The 23,804-nt window shown below is 46.9% G+C and overlaps 1 protein-coding gene across 1 annotated transcript in view; it reads left to right on the top strand.

The window, feature by feature from the left end:
• Positions 1-23,804, top strand: part of QTRT1 (queuine tRNA-ribosyltransferase catalytic subunit 1) — a 325,564-nt gene that overhangs the window by 88,899 nt on the left and 212,861 nt on the right. The window contains exons 4-6 of the mRNA XM_086961633.1: positions 1,619-1,697; positions 8,931-9,046; positions 10,473-10,611. Of these exons, the coding sequence (XP_086817759.1) occupies positions 1,619-1,697; positions 8,931-9,046; positions 10,473-10,611 (334 nt within the window). The remainder of the gene's footprint in view (positions 1-1,618; positions 1,698-8,930; positions 9,047-10,472; positions 10,612-23,804) is intronic.

Here is a 23,804-nt window from a genome sequence, read left to right as displayed (position 1 = left end):
TAAGAGGGCAGATGGCGTTTGAGACATTGACTCGCCGATGGCACAGCATTTGTCTATTCATTTGCTTAGGTCTGCAATAATTGAAGGTGGCTATAGAAGAGGAGCACATCTGAAAATGTTCCATAGCAGTTTTTGTAAATATTATAATCCATTACTCCGCTTAAAAGTCACCAGGGAATAAATTGAGACATTATTTCATATAGCGCGCATGCTGCAGCGATTTTGTAACACATGAAACTGTATTTAAACACATGCAGTGATATTTTGTGTTTCACTGTACAGCTGCTTAAAATCATGCAGGATCTGCTGACCCGACTGTTATTTGACTCTGGTTTCTAGTTTAATTTTGATTAAAATTACAATTATCACTGAAAGCATCCCAGAGAGAACGAGAAAGGAAGAAGACATACCCAGAGACGAAAGAAATAGAGAGGGAAAGTGAAAGAGGACGAGAGTGAGAGGGGTGAAACGAAAGCTCAGAGAGACAAGCGCGTGAGCCTCGTGCTGAAAGTTTTAAAAATAAAAAGGCGTGCAGGCTGCAGCAGGAGAGAGAGGTGAAGGGATGCACCTGCAAGTGGTGGGCGCACGCTTGGGAGAGCTCTTTTTCAAAGCACATACTCGTGCTTGTGGTGCACCGCTGTGCACTCTCGCAAGCTGTATGCCGCCACAAGCACGAGTATATGCTTTGAAAAAGAGCTGCACGACTGCTAAAGGTCTCCTATGTAACGCATGCGTGCTGCATAGGCGAGACCTAAAAAATGACAAAAGACAAAGGTAAGGGGTCACCATGCACAAATACAGGCACAAATAATGCAGGAGAAGAGCAGGGAGGAGCATGCAGGCAGTCAGCAGGATGGCCTCGAACCCCTACCCAGGAGGAGGTGCTGGCGGCAGCGGCAGGCGAAGAACAGCGGAGCTGCTGTGGCAGAGGACAGGACCCTGGCCACAAGGTCAGAAGTCCTACTCAGTCATCCCCACACTGGCCACCATTAAATAGGGAAGGCAGAAGGAAGCGCAGCTGGGAGGTGAAGCGGGGATCAGCAGGAGGGACGGGCCACAGGGGTCAGCAGCGAGAAAAAGGGCAGTGAAAATTGTACCCTGAAAACAAAAGTACAAGTCAACAGGCACAAAAAGAACAATGACAAAATGACAAAGGGAACCAAAATACAAGTCAACAGGCACCAAAAAGAAAAATGACAGCGGGTACAGGTAAGGGGTCAACACACACAATTACAGGCACAAATAATGCTGGAGAAGAGCAGGGAGGAGCACGCAAGCAGTTAGCAGGAGGGCTTTGAACACCTACCAGGAGGAGGTGTTGGTGGCAGCGGCAGGCGAAGAACAGCGGAGCGGCTGGGGTGGAGAGCGGGACCCTGGCCAGGAGCTCAGGGTCCCAGGGCCATGGTACAACACAATATTGCCCCAGTCTGTGATTTTGAGCTCCCTGCTTCTGACGGACTGCAGAGGAGGGGCGAGGTGGCAGTATTCTGGTCTCATTACATTCTCAGCCTAGCATTGGGACCCTTCAGTGCAGGTCTCTGCCCTCTTTTATAGTATTTGACCTCAGGAGATAATTTCTTCAATACTGCTCACAGGTTCCTTCTCGCCCCACTTCTAGGCTCTGACATCATGATGCAGTTAGATGACGTGGTGAGCAGTACGATATCAGGACCTCGTGTGGAAGAAGCCATGTACAGGTTAGTATTTGCATAGCTCCTAGCACTGTCTATTATAAAATAGGCCGCTTCGTGCCTCCAGAACACCAAAGTGTTCCTTGCCATAGTTTACTTCAATGGGTGCCATGTTGTTGATATAGATATAGAAATATATATATATATATATATATATATATATATATATATATATATATATATATATATATATGTCCATTCAAATTTTTAGGTTGAGTGTCGAAACCTGTTGTATATGCTTTGTGGGCTTACAGCCCGTCCACTGCTTTTCATTTGTTTGTTTCAAAATCCTTGCTTGCTAGTGATTAATCCTGCCTCTTTGTCCCTTCTTTAAGTCTTTCATTTCCTCTCACTGAGCAGTGACCATGTGCTGTATCTTTACACTTTGGTTGTTTATCTGTTGGTTTGGGGGACTATTTTGTTTATTCATTTCCTGCTCATGTTACACTGTGGGTGCGTGTTTAGCTTCAGTGCCTGTATTTTATTGGGTCTTCGCTCCTGATCCCTCCATCCCCTGTTGTTGTTGACATCTTTTCCACATCTCCCGCTCCATTGCTTGTTACTCACATTACTTGTGTTCTGTTCCTAGGACCGCACGCCTTCTATTTTATCAGCACGGAACCCCTTCTCAACCACCACGCTTCAGGTTTCACAGACATCTCTCCTAATCCTTTATTAAAACTGTAGAGGGGTGTTTATATTAGAACTCCGCATGATAAAAAAGTACATTATATGCATTCAAACATGGCAGCCTCATTTAACTTAAGGGGAGGAAAAAACGCATGAGAGATGTGCGCGGACATAGACCAGTGAGTTCTCAGACTTTTGTCCCTTTTTTGTTTTGTACAACCCAAGCCATTGGAACTTGAGCTTGTAGAAACAAGCTAGTTTGGTTTCATGAGCTTGCTGTAGGGAGCTCCAGGGTGACAGCTCGATAGTGTGCGGAGTACTGATTGGCAGAAAGTAGAGCGTTGTTTTGTAAATAAAATGGCTGATATCTCTGTCTGCTTTGTACAGGGACCGGATCCTAATGTAATGTTCGGCGGCAGAGGTACTCTGCTCAGCACAGGTGCAAGGACCTTGGGGGAGTGAGGTAGGGTCTCCAAGACTGCAGATACTTCATCTCACAACATGTGTGTAGTGAGGAGAAGGCACTGGGACTCAAAATGTGTAGATGTGCTGAATTACCACTTACTCTATTTGGGGTGGGGCACTTACCTGTCGTTATACCTTGCTTAGTAGCCAAAGAGCAGGAACTACACCCTGCTTGCTTTAAGGTGGTCAGCGCGTGCTGAATTGCCCTCTGTTTAGTCTTTTGAACCCTTCTCTCCCAGGGAGCATCACCCAATTCCTTGCTCTTCCACAGCTTTGTTTGGGGGAGCTGCTTTTTAGGGTCAAGCTTTCATGAGCAGCATGCGGTCTCGCTTGAGAGACACTATTGTGTACGTTAAAGGGAATCAAGCTCGCCAGGTGCTTACTGTTTGTGTTGCTTGTTTTTTTCCTGGTGTTTTTTCCTGGATTTGCTACTCTTCACTCTTAAAGTTTATGTGACACCCAGAGGTGCCTAATACACCAGTAACAAGTTTGATGCATGAAACCGCTCAGCCAACTGACACAGAATAGGGGTTGCTGTGCAGCAAGGCTAAAACCTATTGGCAAAGCCAGTATGTCACAAATGCAACACCTATTGGCTTTGCCAATGCTTGTTCTAACGCCTATTGTAGCCTTATTTACTTATTCTTACTGTCGCCTATAGCATGCGACTATGGGTCAGCCCACATCAGCCACTGGCTAACTTCACTGCGAGTGACAAGATTCTGCTCTTTCACAATTGGCACATCGGCACACAAAATTTCCTTCAATGCCAGGGATTATTATGGCAAGGTGTGGTCTTTGGAACCCAAAAACTGTTTTGCTTTTAGCCGATGTTGTTTTCTTTTGTATGTATATGTGTGTGTATATATGACTGTGAACATTCTAAACAGTCCGGAGCGGCCGCCATCTTGTGTCTCGGTAGGATCAATGGTTTTGTGTGAGTAAAATAAGGTTTTGTAAATGCTAATCCCTAACTATATATGGTCTATAACCTATGGTTTTTTCTGTGAATTTTCAAGGTTTTGTAAATGCTAATTCCTAACTATATACGGTCTATAACCTATGGTTTTTTCAGTGAATATATATATATATATATCATCGGATAATAAAAAGGTAAAAAAAAAAAGACATTGACAAATCTAAAATGCTGACAGCCAATGCCCGAGCTATTTTCTGTTTTTTTCTGGGTATGTGGAAAAAATGTGAGACCTGCTCTCTGATTAGTTCATTGTTTTTATGATTTTATGTTAGATGATTTAATTAGTCTCTTGCGTCTTAATATATGTACATTTTTTTTGTCTTTTGTCATTTGTTATTTGAACAAGACAAGGGAACCCAGGGCGCAATGTGCTAAGGACCATGGGTAGGTACTTATTTTCAAAGACAGAGGTCCTTAGACGAGGGAAGATTAAAGGAGAATGAATATAGACCAAATGGAACTATATTTTTAAGGAAAAGTCCAGCCGGACAATTTATTACCTTGATAGAAAATAATCACAAAACAATAAACCACAGAGTGTGATGGAAGCGGGACACCAGCCGATGTCCGACTAACACACTAAGAGAGTACAAACAGGGGGGAGTAGTAGGCAATAACAGGTCATCTGGTAATTATAAATCATAAAGCAGATAATCCAAAACATACACATATGCATGAAAATTTGTATCAACTATGCATTTAGTGCATTTAGGTCGACGACGTTTCGAACCGTAAACAATATCGGTTCATCCTCAGGACAAAGAATAATTGCCTAAAGAGTTAACATTCACAGTTGTCCCCACTATGTGGGGGTCAATATGCCATAGCGTAAAAGAGAAAAAGAGAAAATAAGAAGAGAGAGTAAATAAAAAGAGAAGGGAAACATAAAAGAATGCAACATGTCAGTAAATCATTGTTACAACTGCGTATACAGTGCAAGACTCATGCCATGCCAAGGTGTTAATGGCAACGGAGTGTGATGCATGCTGGATACAAGCAGTGTACTAGAAGGTGGGAGCAAGGCTAGTGGTGAAACGTCCCATTGGTGACAAGTAGTAACTCAGACTGGTTGAGGAGAAAAGTGAAACGCTAATACGTAATTGTGCAAATGAGCTGTGTCTTGAATTATGCCAAAGATGGAGGACTGTGGCGGTGTGAACCGGTACTAAAAAGGTGAATTAATAAGCAACATTGCGAAAAATACAGGATCTGTGGTGTCAAAAAGGTGACTTACTGGTGTGGTGAGGCTGAAAGGGATTCTGCCCAAAAATCAAGAGGCAACTGTATTCTAAGGATGGGGAAAGTGGGGGAGAATATATATCAGGTAAGTGAGGCCGATCCAATAGCCATTGAGTCATTTGCTGTGAAAGTAGGTATAAACCTTACCAGAGGGAATATCCAGGAACTGACTCAATTAAATCTGTGAGGGAAGGGAAGGGGTTATAATGAAGTCAGTGCGCAGTAAACATGTTGAAGCATAAGTGCTTCGCTACTACGGCTTACCGACAGGGAAGATGCCCTCGTTTTTGAATTCTGTAGGAACGGAAAATGAATAAGGGGCATTAATGCCGGCATGTCTTAGAAGATCAAATAAATGATCCTGCCAGGGGTCGCCGTAGTCTTACCTGGCAATGTTATCAGCAGGTCCGCAATGGGGGTCCTTGCAGGCATGAAAATTCAGCACGGCGTGCACTCGGAAAGGTAGACGCGATATGGGGAAGTTTCGTAATCACGTGGGGGCTGGGGACCAATAGGAACAAGGCAAAAGCTGTCGGCCATTTTGGATTGGGCATAGATTGAAAGAGTGGCGGACATCTTAGGTGTACTACAGTCGGAAGGTCCGTAATTTAGACAAAAATGAGTGAAAAAAAGTGCCTTTCGTAATAGCCACACCAGACATACAGTTAAAAAGTTGCAAGGTAAAACACCACATCACATCAACAGCCAAAGTTAAAAAATGTTTTGGGGAAAAATCGAATTACAGTGAACCTAATGGCATAAAATTAGCGGAAGGAGGTTATAGATAAAAATACATAAACCAATCAGAACATACTGAGCATAAGTAATTTCAGAATCGGAACAGAATCATATTAAAGTTCCATTTAAAAACACATAAACCAGTCAGAACTTCCTTAGCAGAAGTAATTTCAGAGTCATATTAAAGTTCCATTTGCTGATGCCTAGATCAATGAGGTCCAATCCTCAGTCCGATTCAGGCCAGTATGCAGACTTTTTGTCTTCAATATCCAACGTAGTTCCTCTTTGTTTAACAACTGCTGCAAATTGCCTCCGCGGCTGGGGAGTCTTATCACAGAGATGATAGTCCATGTGAAGTCCATTTCAGTGTGGGATCGCTCAGTGAAATGATGCACAAGGGGGGCATTAGCAGTCCTGCATCGTATTCTGCTCCGGTGTTGGCACATTCTTGTGCGCGCCTTCTGAGTTGTCTGCCCTATATAGATCATAGAACACGGACAAACAATTGCATAGATGGCATTTGTGCTGTTACAATTGGAGAATTCTTTACGATCATACTTGATATCATTGTGCATGAATTCCTTGCCCTCTATAGTACTGTCACACATGGAGCAGTTACCACACCTAACATGCCCAGTGAGTCTTAGTAGACCCCAAAGTGTATCGATTGTAGTCATTTGTTCAGGAGCGGGTAATGCTGCACGCACCAAATGGTCTTTCAGATTCTTAGACTTCTTAAAGGCAAACAAAGGTTTGTCTAGTTGGAGTTGGTCTGCATTCAATACGGGCCAGTGTTTCTTAATGCTCTTAGTGAGGGAATTGGATGCTAGGGAAAAGGTGGTCACACAGACCAGCCGGTTCTGTGCTTTTTTGGGTTTGGGTTCCAACAACACTTCCCTTGGGCAAAACCACGCTCGTTTTAGTGAAGTTTTTATCAATCTACGAGGATAGCCTCTAGCGCTAAGTTTGGCGCTAAGTAATTGTGCTTCCTTAAAGTAATCGTCTCTGAGGTAACAATTTCTTCTCAACCTTAAGAATTGCGAATAAGGGAGGGAATCACGGAGAGCTCTCGGATGGTTACTCTTGTAACTTAACAAAGTATTGCGCTCTGTGGGCTTCCTATAGAGGCTGGTGATGAGTGTGCCCTCTTTATCCTGTATGTTAAGGTCTAAGAAGGGAATACTTGAGTGGCTTGTAGTCAAGGTGTTGGTGAGACCACTGCAATTGGAATTGAGCCAATGTAGAAATTGGGGTAGCAGGTCATCAGAGTCATTCCAGATCATAAAAATATCATCAATGTACCTCTTCCATAGGGCAATGCCACGGAGTCAGAATAGGCCCGCATTCAAGGCTGTCCATGTATAATACCGCCAGGTTGGGGGCAAAAACGGCCCCCATCGAAGTGCCTTTGATTTGGCCATAATATTGACCGTCAAACAAATAGTTTTTGGAAAGACAAATTTCCAGGAGCTGTAAAAGGAACAGTGTAGGTATGAGATGGGATCTGCGACGGCTGTTCAAAATATCTTCAATGACTAACATAGAGTCATTCAATCAATCAATCAATCAGTGACACTTATAGAGCGCGCTACATACCCGTAGGGTCTCAAGGCGCTGGGGGGGGGGGGGGGGGGGGTGCCGCTACTGCTCGAACAGCCAGGTCTTCAGCTTCTTCCTGAAGGAGAGGTGGTCTTGGGTCAGGCGCAGGTCGGTCGGGAGGGAGTTCCAGGTCTTGGCGGCCAGGTAGGAGAAGGACCTTCCTCCTGTAGTCGCTCTTCGGATGCGGGGGACGGCGGCGAGGGCGTGGTTGGCTGATCGGAGGTGGCGTTTGGGAGCGTAGAAGTTGATCCGGCTGTTGAGGTAGCTCGGGCCTTGGTCGTGTAGGGCTTTGTGTGCGTGGGTGAGGAGGCGGAAGGTGATTCTTTTGTTGACGGGGAGCCAGTGAAGGTCTCTCAGATGTCCGGTGATGTGGCTGGTTCGTGGGATGTCGAGGATGAGTCTGGCTGAGGCGTTCTGGATCCGCTGGAGTCTCTTCTGGAGCTTGGCGGTGGTACCGGCGTAGAGGGCGTTGCCGTAGTCCAGTCGGCTGGTGACGAGGGCCTGGGTGAAGGTCTTCCTGGTCTCGGTGGGGATCCACCGGAAGATCTTCCGTAGCATGCGTAGGATGTTGAAGCACGCCGAGGAGACGTTGTTGACTTGCCTGGTCATGGAGAGGGAGGAGTCCAGGATGAAGCCCAGGTTGCGTGCATGGTCCGTCGGTTTGGGTGCGGTGCCCAGGGCGGGAGGCCACCAGGAGTCGTCCCAGGCGGAGGGGGAAGAGCCCAGGATGAGGACCTCCGTCTTGTCAGAGTTCAGTTTCAGGCGGCTGGTCGTCATCCATTCTGAGGTATATTGGTATATAAGGACTCCACGTCCAGAGTACAGAGTACGTTGGACGTGGAGTCAAAGGGGTGTTCCTCTATCAGGTTGATCATGTGCGTGCTATCACGAATGTAGCATTGGGTAGCAGGCACAAAATCTTTAATGAAATAGTCCACAAAGAGACCCAAAGGTTCTAAAACTGACCCACACCCTGACACAATGGGCCTACCAGGGGGGTGTTCAGCGTTCTTATGCACCTTCGGTAGCGTGTAAATAACCGGGGTGCGTGGAGATCTGGCATTAAGAAAAATATATTCTTTTTTACTGAGGAAGCCAGAGTCTAGGCCATTTTGTCATTTGTTAGCAAGCTAGAACACTTGCTACCTTTGCTGATTGTTTCTCTTTTTGTTATTTTCTTTATCACTTTTGTTAATTAGGCTATTGGTGAGGTGTCCTTTCTTTTGGGTATCACTCCTTCATTTTCCATGTCCCTCTGTTATCTTGACAAGTTTGCTGCTTCTTTCAGGGTATTTAAATAAATGCTGTTTCTGTGTTGTTTTATTGTAAGCCTCACTATTTCTGATCTTTGTTGAAGCTGTTCATGTTTCTCTTTTGAGTTGCTCTTCGTTGGTTTCATTGTGTCAGATTTTCAGCAGTTTTCATGTATTTTTCTTGTGTCTTGATTAATCTAAATGACTGATGAGTAGCAAATGAATTCAACATGACCCGTCCTGCCCAGTGAGAATGCTCTGCTTTTTTGGGTCCCTCGCATCCGCATGAAGGATCCACTCTTTGATTTACTCCTGCCCCTACTTCTTCTATTACAGGTCTATCCGCTGGTTGGACAGAAGCATCGCTGCAAACCAGAACCCTAACAGCCAGAACATCTTTGCAATCATTCAGGGAGGTCTGGACCCCAAACTCCGGAAGAGGTGTTTGGAAGGTGAGTACCGGGCTTGCTCCCTCTTGTTAAGTAGTCAAGAGATTTAAGGAGCTAGTAGCTATAGGAATACCCTTATGCTGCAGGAATCTTTGAGGGACCTGCACTCCACATGTGCGATTCCCGGTATGGCTGAGTCTAATATTTATCCTTCTGAGATCGTTGATTTATGTGAACACCTTTTATTCAAGCACCATGGGACGATTGATGTTTTAATTATTATTAGTATTTATAGACCGTATCTTTTTAAATGCATAATCCTTTGCTGAGAGACTTGTTTTTTGTTACTTTATTTTTTTCTACAAGAGAAGAGGATCCATTCTTTTTGAGCCTGTTCAGTTGAATATAAACACAGAATTAACACAGATCTCTGTCCTCCAGGCAAACACCTGTGTGTTTCTCAGATGAAAATATAACAACATTGTGCATAGGCGGTCCTCAATCTGTTGTCTCACCTCCTTTTGATGTGTCAGCTATTTTCTAACCCTAACTCGCTTTCTCAATTCGCTGAGCTACCTTACCAGCTATCAAGCTCTTAATTTGTTAAAAAATAAATATAAATATATTTATAAATGTTCATTAAAAAAACAAAGGTTACTGGGACGTGCTACTTAAGTTCAGAGTTTACACACATAAAACCATAGAAATTCAGCAGTTATAGTTAATAAGTAACTATAACTGGGACCCTAAGGTAACTATAACTCCCTCCCCCGCCATACACAAGTTTTCCATCAATAATTTTACAGCAAATGTTGCAGTGATATTATCAATGATGTTATAGAAAATGCCATGAGTGATGTAATATGTGAGGTAATTAGCAGTACATGACGAGGGCTCGAGTTATAGGTACTTGATATGTGGATGGCGCTGTGCTTCAAAAATTACAAAAGATTTTGTCCCTTTCTAGCTCCGCATGGGTGGCACTACTAATCCTATGCCTAAAAACATTGCTAGAAAAACAGACATTTGAGGTGAGCAGATTCAAAGTGTTGCTGGTGTTGCAGGGTGCTCAATACAGGAGCTGCTCTCCACCTAAACTTGGGAATTACCCAGAGTTCTCTGCTTCATATATATATATTCATATCATATTCTTAGGAGCCAGCAAGCAAATAGCAAGGCATACCAGTCTTGATTTCAGCTCCTGGCTCTTTCTTCCACCATCCTTCAATTCCTTTCTCTATCTTACCCATGAAGGTTCTTCATCCCTGCTTTCTTCCTTGGCCAATCCTTTCTTATCTTTCTCTTCCTCCTTTTTTTCCCTTTTGTACCTTACTCTCTCTTTGTCCTGGTCAAAGTTGATGATGAAAAACATGTCCCAGTCCTCAATATACGAGTGCTGTTGCCTACCACCTTCAACCACTGGCGAAAATTAGGCAACCTCTATGGTGAACACATTGCTTTAGAGTACCAACAGCTTTATTATTTGCAGAGATGACAAAGCGTGATGTGCCTGGATTTGCCATTGGTGGACTGAGCGGAGGAGAAGAAAAGGATCACTTTTGGAAGATGGTGACGCTCAGCACAGAGCACTTGCCTCGCGAGAAGCCCCGTTATCTCATGGGAGTTGGGTATGACCAGCCATTTGTCCAAATAATGGTTTTGACATTGTATCTGAAATCTGAGGAGGAGTTGTATTTTTATTTTTTTCATGTGTCTTACTGATTGCACTGGGGTGTCTTTTAGGTCTCGCCGTGAAGCTGCTTTTAGCGGTCTATTATCATAAGACATATGTTCAGTGCCATTTCTTAGAGCTGGCTTTGTATCAGCCCTCTGATAATGGTTTGCTGGCTTTCTTGTCCATCTCATTTACTTGCCTGCTTATTTGATTGCTTTCTTTCCTCTTCTTGTATTGTTCCCTTCCCTTTTTAGGTCTCGCCTACGCAGCGCGCATACGCTTCATAGGAGGACCTTTAGCCGTCGTTCTGCTCTTTTTCGAAGCACATACTTGTGCTTGTGTCTGCATCCACCTTGTGGTAGCGAGCAGGGGCACGCCACAAGCACGAGTAGGTGCTTCATAAAAGAGCAGACTGCACGCGCACACACACACGCAAACAGCTGCTGCTTCTTAGCGCGATCGCTTTCACTTTTGCGCCGCGTCGCTTTTACGGTACATTCCGGACATTCTTTTTCAATTAGCACAGTCGCTTTAACTCTCGCACTCTTCTAGTCCTTTCTGCCCAGACACTATCTCCTTCCCTGCTTCGTCTCCTGTTTCCTCCTCCTCCTCCCTCCCTCTTTTAATATCATTCTCTCCCTTTCCTCTCCCCACCCACCCTGCTCTCCGTTTCCTTTCATGGAATATTAGCAAAAAGCACGAATGACAGAAGCCCACATTACGAGCTCCCGCCTCTATAAAAGGCCTGAAATACCGAAGCTCCGTATGTTTGGTACTTTTTTGATTCCCTTTCTTGCACTCAGAGTTGCTTCTACATTACAAACAGCTCAGCAGTTTTTCGCCGGCAGCACCCCAGCCCTCAACGAGACTCGTCATTCCTGGCTCGTACTCTGCAGCACAAGCAGCTGTGATTTCCAACCTATGAAAGGAATTTGTGAGCAGACACCTTGACTGACACCTCAGAGCTGTTTGGGAGGCTGTCACTCATCCAATGCAGTTCCACCTCTGCCCCAGTGAATTATGGGAAATAAACACATGGGTAAATTAGGGCCACCTGTGTCACTGAGGCCTTTCCAGCCCGGTTTAATTCTATTTTTCAGTTTTCATATCTTTTGCTCACCGATGGATCTGAAACTCCTTAATTCAAGCAGCCATATTATGCAAGAGCGAAAGGTGACAGACACGCTAATAATGAATCTGATTTTTAGCATTTGCGCGTGCGAGTTAGTGCCCGCCCATTTTCATCGCAGGAGAGGTGGGTATGTTTGTTTGTGTCCCAATACCCAAGGTAGCAGAAGTGGCAACACACAATTTTTTTTTTTTAAAAAAACCTTTATTGTTCATTTCAGCAACAGTACAAGCGTGGACCTACAACCACAGGGGCCGGCCGCCACTTAAATTAGACGTAAACATGGTATTGTAAAAAAAAAACACAGCTGCTGCGGAACGGGCTGAATCCTTGCCAGTGTAAAACTCCTGCCGATTTTGACTGCTCACACTCTGCCCACGTCTCGCGGCCCCCGCTTTGCGGGGGCCGCTCGAGAACACCGGTTCAACCAAGGACTTCCCACACCAGCGAGAGGAGCCTAGCAGTGACGCGCTAACCCCTGCGGGACTGCGAGGACCAGCGGGCGTTGCGGCTGGAGACTCGCCACAGCTGGTCCTCTTCCTGCCCCCCTCCAGCACGGATAAATCTGCGGAGGGCGTGGGTGCTGCGTGTGTTGCTGCGGAACGGGCGGAATCCTTGCCAGTGTAAAACTCCTGCCGATTTTGACTGCTCACACTCTGCCCACGTCTCGCGGCCCCCGCTTCGCGGGAGCCGCTCGAGAACACCGGTTCAACCAAGGACTTCCCACACCAGCGAGAGGAGCCTAGCAGTGACGCGCTAACCCCTGCGGGACTGCGAGGACCAGCGGGCGTTGCGGCTGGAGACTCGCCACAGCTGGTCCTCTTCCCGCCCACCTCCCGTTTTAAACAGACTGCGTCGGACGCGCAAGCGGGACGCGCGCGGGGCAAAGCGCGGAGCGAAGCCCAGGCAAAGGGCGGGCCGTTTGAGGACCGGAGAGACGGGGACCGGGTCACCCCCCCTGGCCGGCCCAGTACCACCTACTGACTTTCAACGGACTTCGCCCACCGGGAATCTATGATGACTACCAGGGAAACGCAAAGCAAATCTGCATTGGCCGCAGTTGGAGTTCCCAAAGGTACTATTGACAATTATTTTGTTAAAGCCGGCTCACTGTTGATAGATGAAATCTCTGTGCTAGAACGCCACATCTCCCAAGAGATCGATTGGGTGAGGAGATCATCAATGGGACCAATGGCTCTGGCTAAAACACAGGAAGAAAGGCCAGAACCAAATAGTAATATCCAGATGGGCTCACAGTCAACCCACTATGCCTCCAACCCAGATATTACTATGGAGGGCTCCAAGGATCTAGAGGACATGAGTCTCATGATCCTACCTACGACCCGCACATCGTCTGCTCCACCCCCAGCCTCTAGCAAGGATTTGACTGCCCCTTGCATTACTGTGAACACCCCAGAACTACAGAGGGGGGCAAGGGAGGGAGCAATACAAAAAAAGAAGAAAGGGGGGCAAACCAAAGGTAGGCAGCAAGTTAAAATCATCTGAGCCCAAACTTGTTGGCAATGCTGGAACCCTCGGGGATAATACTCCGGGACAACCACCCATGAATATTAGGAATACCCAAAAAACATCCTCTCAATCTATAGAACAACCCCCCCCCCACAAGGTGATATTTCGGTCTACGCGCATGCAACGGGCGTACAAAATCAGACCACCCCTGCAAATGTACATTCAACAAACCAGGTAGCGAATCCAGACTAGACTACATTCTAGCCCAAATATCAAACTGGGCACGAATAATCGATTTTAGGGTACAACCCAGAGAGGATAGCGATCACAATGCCCTCATACTTGAATATGCCATCCCTGGTATAGATGACACGGGAATGGATAACGGAAATGGGACAACTGGGCTACTCCTAGAGAACAATAGGAGGAGAGCGAGGTGGGGGAAGTTGGCAACAAATGATGCAAAAATATCCAGGCTTTATGCCAGAATCACTCCAGTCCTTGAAAGGGCATTTGGTCTCTCCGACAAACTAGTAGACAGAGGGAATATAGAATTACTGGGTCAAACCCATAAAGACCTAATAAATACACTACAGTTAGACCTATTCTCAGAAGCACCATCAAAAAGCAGTACGCTAAACAAAAAATCCTGGTATAACACCGCATGCCGGGAATCCAAACGGGAACTTTTATCTGTAATTAAGGCTCACGGATGCCGTGAGATAATACAAGGCAAAAGACGGGCATATAGGACACTGCTGGCAAATGCCAAAGCCGAATGGGACCAAAAGCATTGGGAAGACCTATCTGAGGCACTAGCCAATAAAGATTCTCGTAAATTTTGGTGAGTGGTTAACCACGGGTCAGAGGATCTCCCCTCTGCTATTGAACAGACCCTCCAGGATATCGCGATTTAGCGATTTGCCGCGAAATCGGCAATTTTGAAAAAATGCCGCGATTTTTACAAAAGTGCCCACGAAATCGGCATTTTTCTAGAAATCGCGGCATTTTTACAAAAGCCGCTATATCCTGGGGGGTCTGGGTGTATGTACCATATCAAAAGACACATACAGCCATGTGTGAGTAAGAGTGTGTGTGACAGACAGCTTGCGTGTGCGCGTTAATCCTTTTCACACAGCATGCTGAAAGATCTTTGTCCTGGAATGGGTGTATATAACATCTGACACCCCGCACCACAGCTCTGAATGTGCCCTTTGTCTTGGCAACTCATTTGAGATCAAACACAATAATCAGCAATGCAAATGGCCTGCGCACCCCACCTCACAGGCTGGGAACCAGGGGGAGGGAATGCCCTGCCCCGCCTCTTCTCATGCCATCTGGCCAGGTTTCAGAGTCCCGTGAAACTTTTGGCACCTCGAACAAGTGCATTTTGGGATGGGAAATGTGCGACCAAGGGCTGGGCGTCCTTGATAACTTCTCAGCCTAGTCAGTGGTGGAAAGCTGACTGGGGTACACTAGATAGCCAAACATTTTTAAAGAGAGGCCAAGCAAGGTAGGCAGATGAGTTCTTCTGTTTCGATGGAATTTAAACATGCCAACTCCCAGTTCTAGCATTTCCTCTGTTTCACCTTGAACAGGTAGATTATCAGGCCGCGGGCTTCGGTTTCCTTTCATGAAGGCCGCTGCGAGATGATACACTGGCAGCAGGGGCCCGGGAGTCAGGGATTCCTTTGCAAAGCTGCCACAAGGGCTCGTGTGAAATCAGACACCTCCAGCGCGTCTTGGAGATTCAGTCAACACGAATTTGCAAACCTACAAGTCACAGCGTGACAGAAACATTAGGAAGGACTGAAGGTGCCAAGCCCAGCGCCAGCCCATTTAACAATTGTGCAGCTATCGCCTGTGGATTGGGGAGTTTACCGTACCTGGCGTGTTTGTGGCTGTCTGCCTGCCTCTCCAGCCAACCTACAAGCCGTCACCACCGCCTGCTGGTTTGCACATTGGTCAAAGCTAAGGCCGCCTGCTGTTTCTGCACTGATGGCTCGAGCTAAGGGCGCCTGCTCTTATCCCCCCCGCCTCCCTCCGTACTGTCTGACGGACAGGTGCTGGCTCTTTCGACAGGCCTTCCTTCCTTTCTTCGTGATGTTCACGAAGGGGGAGAGGTGCTGATCTCCGAGGCACATATAATGCCACAGTGCCTCTCTTTGCAGGTGACCAATTAAAAGCCTCTCTGGTAAACAATTAATTGTGCGGTGCATTTAATGTTAAAACCAAGCATTGATTGGTAATGAATAACAATCTCATCTTTACGCTTTTGTTGAGGAGCAGCAATTTCTTTTTGGGATTCACTTGTTGTTGTTGAATTTTCTCAAACAGAAATATTTAAAACTTTCCCGAGTGGTTTTCCACCGTTTCCTTCGTGACAACACTCTGCGATCTGCTGCACCACCAACAAGCAGTGTCCTCTGGAACAGAAAGTACGCGCTGGCACCAAAATAATAGTGGCCTCTATTCGCAAATAAAACAGCATAACTGTCAAGGCTTCAGATTGCTATGTCTGACATTTTCATACTTTCAGTGTGAATATGAGTTACATTTCAACGATTATGAATGACACTTTCCCACAAGTAAATCAAGCAATGAAGACGAGGGAAACATAAATATCAGAAATTACATCTATTTAAGCAATGAGAAACTTATGGGCCAATTCCCAAAGGTAATCTTAGACAAAGGTCTAACTTTGTGACTTTTAGTATTTACAGAGATCGTTTGCGAGTCGTATCTTTACATCCGCAGGTGGGCCGGATTCTGCACACATGGGCCGTACTATCCGCACCCTGGCCGTACTCTCTGGCGTCACGTTGTAAATACCCCGTACCATGGTGCATCTTTTGCGCCGCCGCTGCGTCACAAAAGTGACGCAACGGCGGCGTAAAAGCAGCGCAAGGGGCTTGTAAATCTACCCCAAAGTGTCTATATTGTAAAGAAACCAAATATACATAGCTTCATGTTGTTAAATAACTAAAAAAACTAAGATATCTGTGCTTGTTGTAGGAAAAATGGCCACATAAAATGCCGCAAAATTGCCGCTAAATTTCCATATTTGTGCCGCTAAATTTCCATTTTTGTGCCGCTAAATTTGCTAATCCATGCCGCTATATCCTGGGGGGTCTGATTGAACCTAACATTGCCCCTGCCCTATGGCAGGAACACTATCAATCCCTATACTCAACTGAGGATATGTCTCATACCAATCCTAACAGTATTGCCTTGACTGGTCAAGTGGGTGAACCATTCGTGTTAAAAGAAGTTCGCACCGCAATTGCGGGGCTGGCAGGAGGTAAAGCACCGGGATTGGATGGGGTCCCTGGAGACCTGTACAAACAGGAACCAGAGATATGGGCACCATATCTACTGCTGATATTTAATGCGGTCCTTGGGGGCATGGAGGTTCCAGATACTTGGCTCGGCGCAGAGGTGGTCCCTATATTTAAAAAGGGATCCCCTCTGCTCCCAGTCAACTATCGCCCCATAAGCCTCATTGATGTCTCGCAAAAGCTCTTTGGCAGACTAATCCTGAATCGCTTGCAGAATTGGCTGGAGGAAACGGACACCCCCAGCCCATACCAGGCTGGATTCAGGAGGGGTGTCTCCACAATTGACTAAGTATTCAGATTAAATCTTATATATTGGAGAAGGGCACTTATCGAGGGCGGCACCTTATATACGGTCTTTGTGGACCTGCGTGCCGCCTTCGACCTAGTGCCAAGAGCAAAATTGTGGGAGGTAATGATAGAATTGGGCGTCCCGAAAGATATCCTTGCGATTTTGTTTAAATTACATCACAACAACTTCGCAAGGGTCAGATGTGGGAGAAGCGGGAAACTGACTGAAAGATTCCCTGTTCGCTGAGGGGTGAGGCAGGGTTGTGTGCTTGCACCGACCCTGTTCTGCCTCTTTGTGAACGGGGTAATCTCACACCTGACCGGGATCGCCAATACCGACGCCCCAAAATTGACCGGCAGCAGGGTGCCCGCCATTATGTTTGCAGACGACACCCTGCTGCTATCTAAAACCCCAATGGGCATACAGAGGGTGCTCGATGGCTTCCAGGACTTCTGCACAGAAAGGGGCCTCGAAATAAACCCCCAAAAAACTAAATTCATGATTATGAATCCTAAGGCCCAAAAGCACCCAAATCCCTTACTTGGTTCAGTGCGGCTGGAAAGGGTATATACTATTGAGTATCTGGGGCTAACGCTAAATGAAAATTTAACATGGGGGGCCCACCGGATAAAAGCCAATATGAGGTTAGCTCAGAAGGCGGGGGCATCATGAGAATTGCGTCAAAATCCGCTTTTCGCCCTTTGTCCCCCGCTATCCAAATTTATAAAATGCAGGCTCGGGGTGGTGTTACCTACGGGGGAGAGATGTGGGGTCACACGTCATCTTCCAATCTACAGGTGACGGAAAATAAATTCATAAGACAACTCACTGCCCTACCAATAAGTACCCCACTCATGCCCTTGAGATTGGATCTGGCTCTGAGGCCCATTACAGAAGAACTAGGGCTAAAGCCCCTAACATTTTGGCGCCGCATTTGGAGCAGTCAGGACCTCACTTCCTATCGATCTGAGTTGCAGGAATTTCTAACCCTACCTAACGCCGCCAAGATACCTTGGCTAAATTACATAAAGACAACATGTGAGACCCTCGGATTAACAGAATTGTGGTTACACCCAGAAAGCACAAGTAGCATAAGTACCAGGATCTCAAGTAAAGCACTCTCCAGAGTTTACTACGAAAAAATGCTTACTCGAGTCCTGGCAACTGCCCGAGAGGGCTCCCTGACGCATGCCTTCATGATAATTAAAGACTCATACAACTTTGAAAGCGTGTTGGATGGCATGGCTCCTGCTCTAACAAGGAAACTCTTCTTGCAATGGAGGTATGGGACTCTTCCCCTAAAGACCTTCACTAAAGCGTGGGCGGGACGGTTGCCCATCGAGTTCTCCTGCTTGTGCTCAAACTAGAGAAAGCGAAGTCCATGTTATTTTCTTCTGCCCAGCCTACTTCAAAAGCAGACGATACTGGTTGGCCCCACTACTGAGAAGCCTGGGATTCAGAACCTTCCTTCCTGCATTTAGAGTTTTGAAAACAGACCTATCCCCGTCAACGGTGTTTGCCCTGGCTAAATTTTTAACAGCAATGTGGTATGTCAGAACCCGATATGTAAAGATGGCAGGGGACCACTGAAAATTTGTTGTTTTGATACACTGCAATTTCTGTTTTAATAGTCTTTTTAAATTTTTAACAATGATTAATTGTTGTATATCTTTTATGATCAAACGATCGAAATAAAGATTTGAAACTGAAAGGGGACAGACACACTAATAATGAATCTGATTTTTAGCATTTGCGCGTGCGAGTTAGTGCCCGCCCATTTTCATCGCAGGAGAGGTGGGTATGTTTGTTTGTGTCCCAATACCCAAGGTAGCAGAAGTGGCAACACACTTCTTTTTTTTTTTTTATTTTTTTTTAAAAACCTTTATTGTTCATTTCAGCAACAGTACAAGCGTGGACCTACAACCACAGGGGCCGCCCACCACTTAAATTAGACGTAAACATGGTATTGTAAAAAAAAACACAGCTCTTCAGCCGACAACCCAGGGGTCCGGCAGCGATTCAGCGTACAGTTCGTATGAATCATAGGATATTCGCACAGGATGAAGTTAAGGTTTTATATTTTAGGTATATATAGAAATCTAATTATAAACAATAAATAAACAAGGACTAATGAGGCAAAATAAGCAATATCGGTAAGTGCCTGCTCCAGGGGGAAAGAAACCACGCCGTGCAACAATGTACGCTTCAATAATAAATAAAAAAGTGGGGGGGGGCAGGGAGGAAGTAGACTGCAGTGTCAACGAGGATCTAAACAGTATAAGGAATGCTCGGCTATGGGGACTGCGACATTTCCGGAGTATCTACAAAAGGAGGAGTACACACCTCCCCCCGGTATGAATTCCATTGGTCCCATATTTTACCCCATTTCCTTGGTCTGCCACGAGCAACATACACCGTTTTTTCCCTGAACATGCACCAGTCCATGTTTTCTTTCCACGCTATGACCGTGGGTGCTCTTTGGGACCCCCTCAATTGTGCTATGTCTCTTTTAGCTATCATGTTCCCAAGGGTAGCCCATTGAGTCTGTGCCACATTATCATCATTTGGTTCCCATACATTCAGCAGACAGCGTCGGGCTTCGGGTAACAACGAAACTCCCGTAACCTCTTCCATAACTGCATGCACACGGTTCCAGAACACAACCACTTCTGGGCATTCCCTTAAGATATGGAGGAAAGAACCCATTGAACCACACCCACGCTTACACAATCCATCCACAGAATAACCCATACGGAGTAGACGGGGACCCATTATATAAATCCGGTGTAGGATCTTTAATTGCACCAGCCGGAGACGGGCCGGGATCGCGACCTCTTTAGGAGAGGATATCGCAGCCTGTCAATCCTCATCATTCAATTCCAGTCCATCGCTGGTCCAAGCCTCCCGGAGCTTCAGAAGTAAATCTGTTCGGTCGTTAATTAGTTTTTTGTATATCAAAGAAATGGTGCTGTCCGGAACGTGTCCGTCCAGCACCCGATCTTCGAGAGGAGAGGATTTCGGAATCGTGGCCCCGGCCGGGAAAACCGAACAAAGCGCATGGCGGATCTGCATATAGCGGAAAAGCTCCTTGTCACTAGGCGCATATTCCAACTGTAGCTCCTCAAAGATCTTAATCCTATCTTTGATCCAAAGATCTCCGACCCTACTAATACCTATGAGATCCCACTTCTCGAAGCTCTTCGTTTTCCACAAGCTACCCAATCTTTCAGCGACGTAGAGCGGGGTCGCCCGGGTCAATGTATCCGACCACCCCATTGCTGCGTTCGCACTATGCCACACTCGTACCGCAATCCTAGTGGGTCCCAGTAGCTTCCTACAGACCGATTTAGAGTATAACGCCCTGTTGTAGTTTCCACCCGGCAACTGCCACTGATCCATTTCAAACGCGGGATTTGGCATGGGGCCATACATGGCATGGTTGATTGCGCACAATTGAGATGCCCAGTAATAGCGCTTGATGTCCGGTAGCGCATTGCCTCCGTCGTACCAGGGCAGCGTCCATTTCGCCTGGGCTATACGAGGACGCCCGCCCCATATCAACTGCCTCTGTAATCTCTCTACCTCATGGAAATAACTTGCTGGTACGAGATCAAGTGTGTTTTGAAGGGCATATAGAAATCGTGGTAGAGACATCATCGTAAAAAGGGCCGCCCTCCCGAGAGGGGATAACGGCAAGCCACACCAGGCCGCTACGTCGGATTTCAGCCGCCGGAGCGGGGGGAAGCAAGTTACGTTCATATCGGACAGCAGGGTCAAGTGAGATGAAAATCCCCAAATATTTAAAACCGATCTGTGATACCTGTATCGGGCAGACACGCGGCAGGGTGGGTACATCCCCAGTGAGGACATAAACACAGGATTTAGTCCAGTTGATCACAAGACCAGAGTTCCTCCCGAATGAGCTAAGCACGTCAAACAATACTATTAGTGACTTCCGGGGGGATGTGAGGTACAGCAGAATATCATCTGCGTAGAGTGATATACGATCTTCAAAATCAGGGGTCCACCTAATACCCTTAAGCGATGGCTCCCACCACAGCCAAGCGGCTAGGGGTTCCAAAGCAAGGGCGAAGAGCAACGGAGACAATGGGCACCGCCGTCGCGTGCCCCTCCCGAGAACAAAGTTCTCCGAGACCGTGCCATTTACCACAACCTGGGCCAGTCGTTCCTCATAAAGGAGTTTAACCCAACCAACAAACCCTGGGCCAAAGTCAAACTTTGCGAGAGCGGCCCACAGATATGGCCATTCCACTGTGTCGAAGGCCATCATGGCATCCAAAGAGACCAAGATGGCCGGTTCACGCAGCAACTCCGCTCTCGCCAGGACGCCATGAAGACGACGCAGGTTCAGTGCGGTATTGCGATGTGGAATAAACCCAGACTGATCTGGATGTATCAAATCGCTGATCACCTTTATTAGTCGGTTTGCCAGCAATTTTGCCAAAATTTTAGGTTTTGCATTTAAAAGTGATATCGGTCTGTAAGATGTACATTGGTCCAGAGGTTTCCCTTCCTTATGGATCACAACAATGGATGCAAGTCTTTGGTCATGGGGAAGGGACCCAACGTCTCGCGACTCCAGAAACATCTCACGGAGATACGGCGCCATTTTGTCTGGACGTAGCTTGTAGAGCTCAATGGGGATATCATTCGGGCCCATAGATTTTCCAGAGCGAATGGAGCGGATGGCGAGCGCTACTTCATCGTCGGAAAACGCCGCATCCATCAGCTCCCTGTCAGAATCGGATAAACAAGGCAGCGCGATATCTCGCAGCAACAAATGCGAGTCCTCCTCTGGTCTGTCTGAGAATGGCGCATATACCTTTTGAAAGTGGTGTGCGAAACATTCCACTATCTCCACAGGGTCCACAACTCGCACTCCATCCGCTCTCTCAATCACGGAAACCACACGACTCAATCTTTCCTTTCTATCCAACCAGGCAATCAGCTTCCCCGCTTTATCTACAATATCATATAGCCGTCCCTGCTGCTCATGACTCATGGCTTTAGCCGCATCAGTCACCAAGGCTCTATAGTCAAGCTGTTTGAGGTTGAGAGCGTGCAACTTGTCATGAGTGATACTAGACTCCAATTCTCCCTCCAGTTCAGTTATTTCAGCCTCCAGCCGTACTACCTCCTCATTCTTTCTTTTCTTTGCACAAGCAATCAATGACAGAGCTTGACCACAGATTACCGTCTTGAAGGCTTCCCACAGTGAGATTGAGGAGGATACCGACCCCACATTTTCGGAGAAATACTGATCTATAGACTTGACCAAGCCCGCCCGGGTCTTAGGGTTACGAAGATGCCAGGGATTAATCGGGGCCACTCCACCTTCCTCTCCCAGCTGTATATCAATAGAGAGCCACAGTGGGGAGTGGTCCGAAATACCCCTGGCCAAGTGCCTAATCTCCCTCACTGAGACGGCCTGTGCTGCTGGCATAAGGACATAATCAAGCCTAGCAAGGCTACCATGTGCACCTGAGTGAAAACTGTATTGTGCCTGCCCAGGGTGCATCCGTCTCCAGCAATCAACCAGACCCAGTGTCTCCAAGAAGTTACCCAACCAAGACTGCGATCTCGCAAGATCCCTGGGAGGGCTGCGGTCCTCCCTACCACAAACAACAGAGTTGAAATCTCCACCGATAACTAAAATGCCCTCGGGGAGTCCCAATACTATCCTCCCCAAATCCGCAAAAGTCATTGTTTGCAACCTTGGCGGAACATACACCGAGAGTAAGGAAATAGTCTTCCCCTCCCACCTGCCCGTAATGGCGGCATAGCGTCGCCTGTCGTCCAGAATTGTATCATCCAATTCCAGGGGGAGGGAACTCCTGACTAGGATACCCGCCCCCCTAGATCCAGTAGTGAATCCCGAATGTGCAACTAAACGATAACCTCGCCGATTCATTGCATGGCACGTGTTTCCTATCAAGTGCGTTTCCTGCAATAATACTACATCAGGGGAAAGACGTCTCAAAGGCTGTAATACTACTCCTCGTTTTATCCTGTCCCCCAAACCGTTAACATTCCAACATAGTACCCTCAACCCCCTACCCCCATCCCAGAAATGACGGCAGGCTCCACCCCACAGCGAACAGGTCCCCAAAATCAGAATATACAACAATGTATTGCCTCTAAACAAAAAAGAACCAAAGTCCCCCCCCACCCCCAAAGAAATCCCCTGAACACCCCCCCCCACCCTGCACCCCAGCGTTAGACTAAATAGCCACCCCAACTTGCAGTGTGCCTGTCGCCCTGACATAAAACTAGTCTACAAGAAGAAAAAGAACCCCGGAAGGAGGGAGAGTCCCGTCTCCCATACCGCCTCTGGGTATATACAGTTGTATGTACAAACACAAAAGTCATCAAACCACTGCTGTGAGGTCCGTATACTGCTCGGGCCGGTTACCACTCCTCACTATTGTTCCAACGAGCCACCCTCTGCGCCCCCCCGAGTGCTCCGGGCGGTTTTGATGCGTCGGCAGAGTGTCGAGCCAGTCACTAACGTTCTCATGCCGATCGAAGAAGAATGTCCGTTCATTGTATTCAACATGAAGCCGAGCAGGAAAAAGCATTGCATACTTCAATCCCATGTCTCTCAATCTACGCTTCACCCCCAAGAATCCCATCCTTTGTTTCTGAACGGATTGAGTGAAGTCTGGGTAGAAGCTGACCGTAGCATTCTCAAATTTCGTGGGGCCATTGGCCCGCGACGCCTGCAGGATAGCGCCTCTATCTCTAAAATTGAAGATTCTAGCTATTATGGGCCGTGGAGGAGCGCCTGGTTTATGCTTCCCGCCCGGAACTCTGTGCGCACGTTCCACAGGAAAAAAGTTACGGAGGCCCTTGGGGGCCAGATGATGCAGAATAAGGTCCTCCACGAGGAGGTCTGTGGT

Source organism: Lissotriton vulgaris, chromosome 1_1, assembly GCF_964263255.1.
Source record: "Lissotriton vulgaris chromosome 1_1, aLisVul1.2, whole genome shotgun sequence".
NCBI lineage: Eukaryota > Metazoa > Chordata > Amphibia > Caudata > Salamandridae > Lissotriton > Lissotriton vulgaris.
Note: the sequence above shows the minus strand (reverse complement) of the source record. Positions and strands in the feature narration are given on the sequence as shown.